This window comes from Homalodisca vitripennis, unplaced genomic scaffold, assembly GCF_021130785.1.
Source record: "Homalodisca vitripennis isolate AUS2020 unplaced genomic scaffold, UT_GWSS_2.1 ScUCBcl_9798;HRSCAF=18413, whole genome shotgun sequence".
Taxonomy (NCBI): Eukaryota; Metazoa; Arthropoda; class Insecta; order Hemiptera; family Cicadellidae; genus Homalodisca; species Homalodisca vitripennis.
The window spans coordinates 1-13,592 of record NW_025785914.1 but is presented as its reverse complement, the minus strand read 5'-3'; the positions used below and the strand labels follow the sequence as shown (position 1 = coordinate 13,592).

General features: G+C 34.3%; 1 protein-coding gene across 1 annotated transcript; it reads right to left on the bottom strand.

The window, feature by feature from the left end:
• Positions 1-424: 424 nt before the first annotated feature.
• LOC124374729 lies at positions 425-1,302 on the bottom strand. Its single transcript, XM_046832894.1, has one exon. It carries the CDS (start codon positions 1,277-1,279, stop codon positions 425-427), a length of 855 nt encoding a protein of 284 aa, XP_046688850.1. The 5' UTR covers positions 1,280-1,302.
• Positions 1,303-13,592: the final 12,290 nt, after the last annotated feature.

Sequence of the window (13,592 nt, the reverse complement as noted above, 5' to 3'; positions counted from 1 at the left end):
GCAGTAAAAGCCTGTGGGAAAAGAAAATTCTGATTCGTTCTCATTTAGCCAGTGCTCTGAAATACAGATAAAACGTATTTTATTATTATTTGGTAATAGACTTTCTAGGGCTAAGGATTTACCTTTCAAACCTTGTATATTCAAATACAAGACCTGAAAGTCTGAATTTTACTCCTACTTTAATTTGTGTTGGAAGTTTGTACCTGGAGAAACCATAACTCAGACCTGTGACATCACTGTTGGGCTTAACACTTGTAAAAAAACATCATTACATGGAAACATGACATCTTGTTCCTTCAGGGAACCATTCACTTTACAATCACCCTCCGCACTTCCAACACTAGACTGACTTTTCTCACTTAAAAAGGCACCAATAGCTTGAGAACACTCAGAGACCAAAAAGCACTCGGATACCAAGGAACACTCAGGGGACCAAAGCAGGGGGAGTGAATTCATTGCTGGATCCTGAGGCCTGGGCAGAGTTGATGTCAGGAGTTGCTGATCGGTCCTCAGCCTTGTTCTCTTCAGGCGCTGAACTCTGCTCTCGTTCCATTCGGTCAGCAATCAGTTGTCGTAACGTCTTCACGAACTCCTCATGTGACATCCCACGCCACAGTTTACGTTTCACTTCTTGGTTATAGGATACTATATAGACTGTAGCTCCTGTTGCCTTCTGAAACTCGCTTATTCTATCAACAAAGTGCTGTGGCTGGATCAAATCCCTAACGCAACCCATGGCAGAGCATATCAGCACTTTTAAGCCTCTAGTTTGAAAATCTATTTTTAGTTGTTGAAAAGCTGTATCATATTCTTCATTGGTCGGCTTGCCATAGTACATCTCTTTTGTCACCAAACTATACACTGAAAGCCCTTCATTGACTTGCTGATATGCTAGATTTTGAAAAATGAGGTCAGACATCTGAGGGCGACCGAATTTCTTTCGAAACACAACAGCCACACCTGCAGACATTTGAAAATCACGGGAAACTGTGTGTGCTAGACCTACAGTAGGATCATTATTATACCGTTCTATAACTTTACTCATCTCTTCTTCCACAACTATGATCCCGCCACCATTGCGATGTTGGATCATATTGGACGGAACTTTTGTTGCATCGGCTGGGTTTTGGTGAGGTCCTTTGATTTGCATTAATTTATTAACCATTTCAGCTATTCTGACTTTCCCTTTTTTGTTAAAGTGAAGACCGTGAGATGTGTAGACTTGCCTTGGAAGAAGATGGAGTGGAAGCAGTTTAATGTTTGGATAACTCACTGCCATTGTTTCAATTTTTGTGTTTACTGCTACTATTTCGAGGTCCAAATCTGCCGATCATACCGCATTGGTATTGTACCTAAGATTAGATTCATGTGTTGCGAAGTTTCCAGTACATTATTTATATCATTAGTAAGTCTCTCTGTGCCGGAGCCCTGCATATTATTGGTGCCCGCAATAATCAGCAGGTGGTCCTTGTTTGTGAGGTTTTTTGTATGTTGTTTAAGTTCTTCCGTGACTCCATCAAAATGTGCTCCCGGCCTAATGAAAGAGCAAACATCTACTGAGGTTTTCTGTTCAATGATATGGCCCAGCTGCTTACCATGACTGTCTGCCAGAATAATAAGCTTAGAGCTGTAATTAAACTCTCTGTCTGTACGTACAGCTTTAGTTTGATGTTTAGGCTTGTTGTTATTTTTCTTGCTGAAATTTGTGTTTAAAAATTTATAGTTGGTAGTGATTAGTCCTCCTTGAGAGTTTTTTTTTTCATCATTTCTATCAGAGATAAGTTCATTGAGCCGGTTTTTACATGGAATTTCAAATGTATTAAGTTTTCTGGAACTGTCTTTAGATGAATGTGAAGTACTGTCCATTAGACAGTTTTTTAAAGGAGGGTAGCAATTTAAGCATTTCTGGTGACTTGATTCCAATTTAGTTATCTTTTCTTCTAACATTTTTTTATCTGTTTCAAGTGTCTCAATCACTCCCAGGAGATTTAGATTTTCCGTCTTAAATTTATTCAGTTGTTGTTTTAAAATCTGTGTGTGATAATCACTGTTAGTTTTGTTTTCCAACTTCATCAATGCCTCCTCTAAGGAAATGCATTTTTCTGTCATTGCATGCAGTTGAAAATCTGGATCAAGTTCTCTTGTGGTGTTTACAGCGGCATCTTTAAATGAAATTCTTATATTGCTTTGATTATTAGTGACTACTTTGTTTGGTTGATTGCGGTTCACATGGTCAGTTTGTAGAGGAGTACTAGTTGCTTCGGGGAGGTAATCCACAAGACTAAGGGTCTAGTGCAGTGGGAAGAATTATGGTGTGGTTAAAGTCCCATATTCCGTTAACCCAACTGCTACAGTAAAATGGTGAACTCTTGTCTGCAAACAGCCAGCATTACTGGCAGTACACATAATCAACATGAGCAGAATAGCTCTTATATTGGGATACTCATTCCAATTCAGTAAATTTGCCATTATACTTTTTTGTGAAGTGTGGGTTTTGCTGTTTGGCATGCTTAGGAAACGGATCCTTACCTTTACATGATTAACAATAAACAGTTCAGAAAAAAATACGTCATTGATCTGAGAGGTACTTATTACTTAGGTTATAGACATGAATGCCTTTGTCAGAATCAGTCGTGTTTCTTTGGATTACTCCCTTTGAAGAATTTAAGAGAAAACAATCTTCAAATGGGGTTGTAATAGTTTAACAACTTTTGACCATAGCAGTGGGAATCATTTTATTATTATATAGCAGACCGTTTTTCAACATCGCACAAGATTTTTTTATTATATCATTAAATATATTAAGACAATACATAGCAAAATAATTACATTACATATCATCGCCCCAAATACAAAGTGGCATAACTGTCATAATTTTTAAAATCACAATTCTTTCTCGGCCTTAACTTAAAACCACTGACTTGAAAAAGATTAATCATATGGTGTAGTGGCTTTATGAATAGAAATATACATCTAAACATATCCATTTTTATAACTGTTGTTCATAAAAAAGTTACAATAAGGCATAAATACTATATTTAGGTTATTCCCCTTAAGAGATATAATTTCTACATTGATGTAATATCGTGTTGGGACGACAATATAATGAATACATTATGGTTAATAGTAGTAAGTATGGTACATAATAAGAGCTAATTTACCTTTTTGTGTAAAAGATATAACACAGTTGCACATATTCCCAGTATCGGTAAACTTATAAATGCTGCAGTTTTTAACACACCCATTGTATAACCAGGCTCTTGCGTTTCAATTCTGAAAATAAGAAATAGTCAAACTTAATTTTAGAAACTTTAAGAGAATATAGATACATCCTTAAATCACATATGCTAAATTAGCAATTTTCCTTTACCTATAAAACAACAATCATATTGGACATATGATTTTGATCTTTATTGTATATATTTTACGAAGAAAAGTTAAAGTAAATAAAGTCCTATTTTTATAGACACTACTATTGAGAAATACATCTTTTAGAATAATGAATATCGTTAACGGTTTTGTTACAAACCCTTGATCAACGACTCAATTTTTTATGCAGATTCGATAATTAAATTTTTAGTACAGTGATTTTAATTTTTTGAATAGTGAAAAATAAATACTACTGTTATTGGATACTTTAATATAAGGAACATAAAAGAAAAAGGGTGGAATCAAAATTTGGTGAATAGTTGAAAAAATCAAAATTTCAATGAAACATAAAAACAGCAACCCTGTTTGTGCGTAAATATTTAATTATTGCAAAATATAACGATGGCTATTGACTCTTATTGGTACAAAACAGGATGTTTTAAAATAATTTATTTGTAGTGACTGGTTAAAACTACAAATTTATAGAAGTATCTTTTTACATTCTTAAGTTTGTTCACTGATTTTAAATGTACTAAATGGTACTAAATACACAAGAAAACAGCAGCTTCAACTATATTAATTTTATAGTGAGATTTATGCTAATACGGTTTCATTTCTCTAACAAAATTCCTTACCCTAATGGCACTGATGATTAAAATTAAGTTGTATAGGCTCAATAACTCAACTACAAATCCACTATTTAACAAACAGGTCACTATTTGTGAATGATTTCACCATTCTAAACCTCAGTTTACAGTGTTCACTGGCAAACAGTTACAGTTCCGAGCACAAATAACTTCAAAATATTGCAACACAAGGGAAAGGTAGTTCTACTTCAAATAGTAGTATCATTATTTATATTAGCATTTTCTAAACCCACATACAATTTTGATAGAGGAAAAAAATAGAATAAAGTAATCACGTGCAAACAATATTTAAATTTGTTTAAACTTATTTTAATTTGATACAATTTTCTCAACTACATATTTGTCAACATAAATTAACATCAAACAATTATTACTTTAAAAATAAAAGCTTAATGGACTTTAAACTATCGAGAAAAAAAATTGATTTATTTATATCATTTCCAGTTCTATGGAGCATCGTCAAGGATTATTATTTTAGCCAAAAGGTCAGGGCCAGTCAACATCACCAGTTATAATTTTTTTTAGGAAGACTGCATCTGCCTGTTGTCTCTTGAAGCCAAAAAGATCCAAGACTAAGAAAATTAACCAGCAGATCCATGCGGGCAATAGAGTAGTTGTATCCTGTATTATTAGTGAGAGACTTTTTTTCTGCATATTAAATACAAGTTTGAGTGGTGAGTGCACTTTAATGAATACTATTATTGTGTCATAATGGACAGAAGAGATGTTGTTTTCTTTTACTATGCAATGGAACTTAAAATTCTGGTAAAGGTTTACTTTAGCCACTACACAATATTTGATGTTTTTTCAAGAGAAAGAAGTACACAGAGAGTTTTAAATTCATATTACGAAGTAAGAGAAAACAACACAACTACTTTTCTGTGCATTCTAACACAATAATAAATAATACATTTTAAAGTGCACTCACAACACTAACTTTTAGATGGAATATGCAGAAAAACATAGGTATATCAAAACATAACTCTGTAAATGACTTATGCAACCAAATCGAACAAATCAGGAAAAGCAATGTTGAGATGCCCAAAGAAGTTGTTGCAACAACCAAGAGAACTGAAATAAGGAAAAAAACAATGAATAATTTTCACCATGGAGGTAAAAAACGATGAATAAACTTCACTATGGAGATAGAAACTGTAATGAAAGTTATGTAAAACAGAAAAAGTATGGAAAAACTCTTAAATTTACTTTAAATACAGTTAGCAGACCAATTCTTCCAGCTCAAATTCTCACGTGAAATTTGATAACCTTGATATCCACTTCCTGTAAATCTACCCCTCCTTAGTTTGTTATCCTCTCCCACCTCAAAACTCTGATTCCTCCTGGTCCCCTAGACTGATGGACTAATAAAGATATAACCTACAATTAAAACACTTTAATAACTTTTGTGCAATTTGCGACCACCTAAAAATTCTTTTTTGAAATGAAAGTAGGTACTTTGGTTATTATATGGAGGCCAAATTTGTGAAGTGTTTTCCTTATCGGGGGAGACCAAAATAAGCCTCATTATGTTACTAGTACTTTCCTTATTTTTTAATGAATAAAAAAATACCCGATGCATCATACTTCCTGTCACCAAATTGCCTCCAAATAGGCCTAGATGCACAAATAACCTGTTACATTCAAATGATTAAATGCTGTTCTTTTAGTTTTTGTTTTCATTGATTGTCATGTGCTTGATTTATTTATAATTTTATCATGAATAATTAGACTATCTTCGCCTCTGGGATTTACCTCGAACTGAGGAGGAAATTTTTGTATTGGCAGAATACATTTGGCGATAGGGAGTAGCAGTGTGCATTCAACTCAATTCTCGCCAACATCAATTCCTTTTGGGAGGCAGAATACAAAAACCGTTTGTCGTAAAAATGTAAATGCTGTTCTTTTAGTTTTTGTTTTCATTGATTGATTTATAATTTTATCATGAATAATTAGACTATCTTCGCCTCTGGGATTTACTTCGAACTGAAGAGGAAATTTTGGTATTGGCAGAATACATTTGGCGATAGGGGAAGTAGCAGTGTGGCAATGCATTCAACTCAATTCTCGCCAACATCAATTCCTTTTGGGAGGCAGAATACAAAAACCGTTTGTCGTAAAAATGTAAATTTCAAAATAGGTTAAATAAAGTCTGTTATTTTAATACTGCAATTTATTTTGGTCCCCGATAAGGAAAAAATCACTAAAAAATAATGGCCTCCAGACAATTCCAAAGTACCTGAAAGTATACATTTTAAAAAGTAGCCGAGTTAATTATGGTTTTGTATCATTTTAGGTAACATGGCTAAAGCAAACATCATCCAAAATTCTTTGTGCACTTCCATTGTTAGCAATTGCCCTGCTAGGGAGAATAATACAGTTAGATGAGTTTCAATATTTTTAGCTCTCAAGATTAGTGATCAGCATTTTGGAGTTTTATATTTTTTCGATTGGTACTTCCGAGGGATGTTTTTCGTTCATCGCCATCAGAGTGGTCAGCACCAAAATTCTGAAGTAAGTAGCCCGTGCTGATGGCCAGAGGCGTTACTTTCAGTGCATTTAATTACTTCAGACTAGTTTTTTACAAGTATTTTTTTAACATTTTTGAATTTTCAAAAATTTGGGTAGTTATGAAAGTAATGAAGTTGTAGAACTAAAAAAAAATCATCTCTCGACATAGTAAAATATCCAATTATAGAGGGGCTGATCAGAAATATAAATTAAAAAGTAGGTACTGCAAAAAAGTTTATGTAATTGTAAAAAAAACATAATAAATCATGTAAAACCCTATATTAATATATAAATGGACAGTAATAAAGAACATTTACCATTAAAAGGAAATAATCTCATTACGGTCAAAATGTAAACCCCTAACATGCCCGACAAAACACTCCGGACACATACAATTCACTACGATTCGTCGAACTAATGGATGGTTGATCCATGATTGACAAGCACTCACTCAATCCGAAGTACAGTACACAATATCTTTTGAAGCACTGGACCACGGCCACGGAGCGCTTAGATAACAGATACGCTATCAGTCCCGGCCACAGATAACATTGAAGTAAACAGATATCAAGGCATATAGCACACAAACGGAACATTAAAAACTATTTATGAATATACCCCCTAAAACCATATATATTTTTATTCAGGAGGGGGAGACTTTAGTAAGCGGCCTACACTCGTTAATCGATTGCTATTATGGAACAGTTCGATATATTATCCAACTTCAATGTATGTAAAAACCGCATACATAGTTATAATAAATGGTACTTTGGGATTATAACCGACCACACCCAGACATGAATCGTTATTTCACATTTCGTTTCTACTGATTACTAGATTAGCGTAGAACAATATTTCGCCAATATAAAACAGGAATTGTCTTATCGCAAACACCTCCCCATCCTCAGACAGAGGTCAAAGTCGAGCGTCTAGTAGATAACGTGATTGCAGAGTCTCGCCGCCCGTTCAGCTGGTGCATCGCTTTGTTGTACTTCCGTGTTTTACCTCTACATTTCTCCAAACACAAAAATTCAACAAAAACAAACATTTACCAAACTAAACTTTTTATTAAAAAAACACTCAAAACTTGTTTTTATTCTTGATCACATTCCGCCACCCAAAATGCGAGTGCCTCCGGCCATCAGCGCGGGCTTCGGCAGCACCTTCGGTGCTGCCCCGCGCTGATGTCGACGAAAGAAAAACATCCCTCGAGATAGTACCTATCAGTAAAATATCAAATTCTAGAGGGGCTAATCAGAAATATAAATTGAATTGTTGTAATGGAAAGGCAATGATGTACCGTGCAAATCACGTGATGCCGCGCGGCCTACCGTAATCAGGATTCTCGAGAAAGATAAGATAACAGCGACAACAATACCGATCACAATACCTGGAAATGCTTGTAAGTTTGTAATTTTGTAATTGAAGAGTTGTTTTTTCGTTCTATCATGTTTGTTTCTATAAATTTCTATTTTTGTGTTCTTCATACTGGTGTGGTCGGTATAATCCCAAAGTACCTAATAAATTACTGTAACAAGAAGAATCTCGTAGACTTACAATTTTAAATACACAAATTTTACAATAACATTAGAAAACAACAAAACCAACTATGGCCTAGACTTAAGATATCAAAGAAACCTTACAATTTACAACTTGACCAGTGTGATATCAATAAGTAACTGCTTTTGTGAAATGGAGGAAAGATTTCTGCCCATGTGTTACCAGGAGCCAAACCCATATGTTGAAGCTTCTTAAAAAATCTCGTCACTTGTTAGAAATATCTTACATATATTCATTGCCATTTTCAAAGTTTCATAATATTAGTTACTTCTTGTTGTTTATTGTTTACATTAAAATTTCTAGGCCTATAACTAAGGAGTTGAAATCTGATAATTTAATTAAATTGTAACATTGAATTATCATTCGGATAAAAACAATTGAACCATTTGGTACCAGTAAGATTAAACGCCGGGGCGGCAAATCACGAATTTGACGTTACCAACGTATTCTGCTCACCCTCCTGAACAAAAAATATATATAGTACTAGGGGGTGCAAATGACAAATAACATGATTTTAGGGGGTATATTGATAAGTGGTAAAGTTTCTAATGTTTTAATGTTCAGTTTGTGTGCTGTGTCTGGATAATCTGTTTACTTGAATATTATCTGCGGCCGGGACTGATAGCAGCCTGATAGCATACCTGTTATCTGAGTTGTCCGGTGCATAGGTCAGTTTCTACACAAGATATCGTGTTCAGTAGGTCGGATTGAGTGAGTGAGTTTACAATGATGAATCAACCATCCACTAGTTCAACCAACCCTAGTGAATTGTGTGTGTCGGAGTGTTTCGTAGGGCACGTAAAGAGCTTACGTTTTTAACCGAAACAAAATTATCTCTTTTTTAATAGAACAGGGCATTTTTAAAAATGAGTGTATTTGTTCGTCGTACGTGCGGTCGAGTGGTGTTTTTAAACCGGGAGACTGTGTCGTTTCGTTGTGATAGACCACTTTTTTGTTGCTGCTGTTTAGCTATATCCGCCAACACACTAATGGTAAGTGTTCTCTGTTAATATCCATCTATATATTTGAGTTTTTCATGATTTATTTAGTTTTTAAACTTTACATAATTGCCTTTGCATTACATTTCAATTTATATTTTTTATCAGCCCCTCTAGAATTTTATATTTTACTGATAGGTACTATCTCGAGGGATGTTTTTCTTTTATTGACATCAGCGCGGGCTTCGGCAGCACCTTCGGTGCTGCCGAAGCCCGCGCTGATGGCCGGAGGCACTCGTAATTAATTTTTTCTCGAAATTAAGAAAAAAAACATTATTAATTTTGATCAAAATTCTGCTCATTTCTGTAATTTCTCATTTACGTTTGCAAAGATGGCGGCGCAACCGATGACGTCATCACGAGGTTCAATCATTGGCCACAAAAGGTCACGTGACGCTAGACGTGGATGTAGAACATGGAGATATTACTGGAAAGTTATTTAATTTTTTATTTTCTAGAACTTCGTTATTTCTCATTTCCACCCCATCAAACCTTATACTTTTTTTTATATAGGACGATTCCAATAAGTTAAGAACGCAAAACTCGTATTTTTTCCGCCCCGGCGGTTAATATGATAATTACCAACCATTTTTTTCGATAATAGCGATGAATAGTGTAGGCCGCTTATTAAAGTCTATCTTTGAGGAGGATGAGCAGAATATGTTAATAAACATCAAATTCGTGATTTACCGGGTAGGCAACTTACATAAGATAGGCTACCATTTGTTTATAAACAACTTTTAACGCATTTTACTTTTGGAAAAAATAACATATATTGCGAAGTGGCTACAGTAATCATCCAAAATAACTTAAGTTGATACTCTAATAGTAGAGAATTACCCCTAAGCATATGTTCAATATGTCACAGGTTCCCTATATAGCCTACATTGTATCTAATCCAATAGTTACCTGCTTAGTATACCTAGCAAATCTATTAAGTTAACTTGTTATTTATAACATTAACAATAAGATCCAATTAGAACATTAGCAATTTAAAATTACTTACCCCTATATATCTTTAAAAGACTAGATTCTAATTTACATTTTGAAACTACATAGGTAGGGCCTAATCGTGTTACTCTATTAATAGATATGACTAGAGGCTTAAGGTTATGTTCGAATCAACCGGGCCATGAACACCTACCTTAAATTTTGTTAAAGTTTTAACCATTAATCCTTAGCGGCTAACAATGTTACACTCCTTCGGCATTTGTATTGTATACTCTCTTTGCAAAACAATTTCATTTTTATAATAAGTTAACTAACAATTCGTATTCAATAATTTTCCACCCATACTCTTCCAAAGTCAAAACGAACGAACGAAATAAATGGATCAACACGTATAACCTTCAAAACAACTCGATGTAATGCATAGAGCAGCGGTTCTGGTTCCGAACTGTTTAAAGACGAGGTCCTCCTATATATTGAAACCAGATCAGCCACATGATACTCTCAAGACAGTTGTACTGTACAACTCGCTACCACTTGCTCTTTTAGTTGTTATCACACTGGAGATCAGTAAGTTTTTTCCACAATACTTAATGATATATTTTAAAATACATATTGAAAAGGATTTTTTTATCCAAGAAAGTCTTCATAAAAGAGTGGCCGAACCCTTTTTTTGTTTAGCTAATCATTTCATTTTCTGTTGCTCTCTTACTGAGAGTTGGAAACATTTCAATATCGTTATTTTTCAAACTTTGTTCCACAAGTCCAGCTTATTTAACAATGTCTGAATCTGTTTATTCCACATCAGAAAGCTCAAACATGTGAAATGAATTACGTGGCAATATATCTTAAGAGAAATTTCATCTGTAGACTTGAAATTATACACGGATATTAATTTTTACATAGACAAGCATGTAGGTGGTGCACATCCTATCCTGGAGTTTGGCTGCGCGTCGTCGAAGTCTATCACTCAGCAGGGTGATAAAATTTCTCCTACTTCCGGAGTATGTAAACTGTTCTTCCCCCGTACTATTGTCTGTAGTTCTATCTGTCAATAATGGAATGACTTATAGACTTGAATTATTGATTGAAACCTCAGCAAAGACTGTTACCCCTACCCTTTAATACAAAATAAACACCTGTTAGCTACCTGTCGATATGCAACCTCAAGTAAAACTTCGGTCACTCAGAAAGTTAGTTATTATTGAAAATTAAGGAGGGAAACCTTTACTCTAACAATAAGTAAAGTATTTTTTTTATTTTTGGTTTACTTTGAAAGTTGTCAAGTCATGCTGAGATATTGTCCAGATAAAATTGAAGAATTTGTGATACATCAACAGGAAGACATTTTCAAACTATTGATGCCTTTTAGTAACAGTTTTAGCTATCTGAAAGTGCAAGTACAATTTGTTACATAATTTGTCCAGTTAGTTCCTTGAGGTACCTATGTAAAAGCCATCGTAAATTAATGCTTTTTGGCAATTTTACATTACTTAACATAAGATTGTCATGAGGACACGCTAGTTAGCTGCCGGTCGCACATTTGAGACTCTAGTTTAACATTAACATAAAGTTTAAAACTGCGCCGTTTTAAGGAAATTCATAAAGGTTTTACTTTGGCAACTTAGATTTTGTGTAAATACTAATGAACTGTAAAACATACGATTGATTATCTACCAACACTAATATTTTTTTATAATTTATATTCAGTATAGATTACCCCTTAGGAAATTCTATATTGAATTGTTAATTGTAAACGATTAGTAATAACAGATAGTCGTCTTTTTCATTAGCATTAAAATACTAATGCCAATGCCATAGTGCACGGGTACGGTGGTTCCCACAAGATAACCGAATCAAGCAAGGCTGCCTGTCCTTGTAAGCAGCCTACCGGCCCAACCATTGTTGTTCGGATGTCACCCAGATTCAGTGTTAGAGATGAATTCATGTCTCTAACTTATCTAGGTAAAATAAAACTTTCTTTACCTTAATTCTAAGTTCATGGTTTTTGAGGCAAGCTCCTATTTACTTTTAACTTTATCCCATCTTAATACCTGAGCCTCACGTGTAGGCCTACTTTAGGCTACTGCGTGCCTTCTAAATATCAGTTATACCTTAGTTCGATGTTGGTTGTGTATACTCCATCCGACGTTGCTGAACAAGGCAGTTGATATTCTTGAAACAAGTTTGATCAAAATATTTTGCTGCTTAATATATGCTTATTGAGATTTAAGTTTTCCCTAGGCGCTGTCGAAAATAATTCCAGCCCACATTCATATTGCAAAGAATGGGGGAGTTTCTTTGAAAATAATTGAGGAACTAACGGTCAATAAAAACCGGTGAATGATTAAATGTCAAGCCAAAGATAAGACTCAATTTGAGGTATAAAAATTAGAAAACACCTTTGTTAAGGAGGAAATAAAGATTTCTTGGGACACTGTTTCTGTCCGATGTTTAATCGGATGGTTAACACAACGAATAAAAAAGAAAGATCTATCTCTTCTGTTAGGCGTAAAATAAGCCTACGGTGCTGTGAATTGCTTTAACCTCGGTCTCACATTTGATATTTACTATTGCAGGTTTTTCCTGCTACGAAAAGATCCCCAAATGTACAATATAGAACACTAAATTGTGTTTGGGTTATGTTATATCGAGATGTATATTGTTCTTTTTAAGTTTTATAAGTTTATGTGTACCTATGTATTTAATTTAGGAAATACTAACATTATCACAGTACTTATTTAGCACTATAGGTAGTAGTAATATTGAAGAAGAAAAAATATGGTTGCCTGTAAAGTAGGTTTTACGGGCGAAGATTTTACGTGACAACGTCTTTTTCTCGGTAGAATATTTATTGATATGAATATTATTAAATTGCACAATACGAACAAGGAATTGAATGAAAATAAGAATTGCACAAATTTTAACTATAGAAATATATTTTGTTTACTAAAACATTGTACATAATTTGAAATTAATTAAAATTTGTTATTGTAAATGGTAAAGTTGAATAAAACATTTACTAAAATTGGAATTTGAAATTCTTGCTAAAAACAGTTAAATTCTAACTCCGCGCGTGGTGATTGGTCGGTTTAGTTCGTTTGTTTGGTCGCACTGTTATGACAGGTTAGAGGTTATAATTTGTTATTTATAAATGGTTTGGCTAGCAATACGCGCTGTTTCTTCTCAATCGACTGAATTACGATTGATTGCAGAGTGATTTAAACTAATAATTTACTTAACACTATCAACATTTGTCAATAGTATGACATAACCTATAAAGACTCAGTTTTCTCAACTTTTGTGTCAATCTAACAATTAATCAATCAATCATAGTTTACGATAATGAAATATCAGTGTACAATTATTTACTTTTATTGTTGTAGTTGTTGTAAATGACGAATCTAAGCACTCCACATTTTCACGAATAAACATAGTTATCTGCTTTATCCCGTGCGGCGGACCCACAGTTATCTGCTTTATCCCGTGCGGATCCCGTGCGGCGGACCCACTGGACGGGCATCGTAACGTTACCGGGCGTTACACTTTTTCATGAGTGACT

What these genes read in the sequence shown, in the direction of transcription:
- LOC124374729 (XM_046832894.1), bottom strand. Translation starts at nt 1,279, where the DNA reads ATGGCAGTGAGTTATCCAAACATTAAACTGCTTCCACTCCATCTTCTT.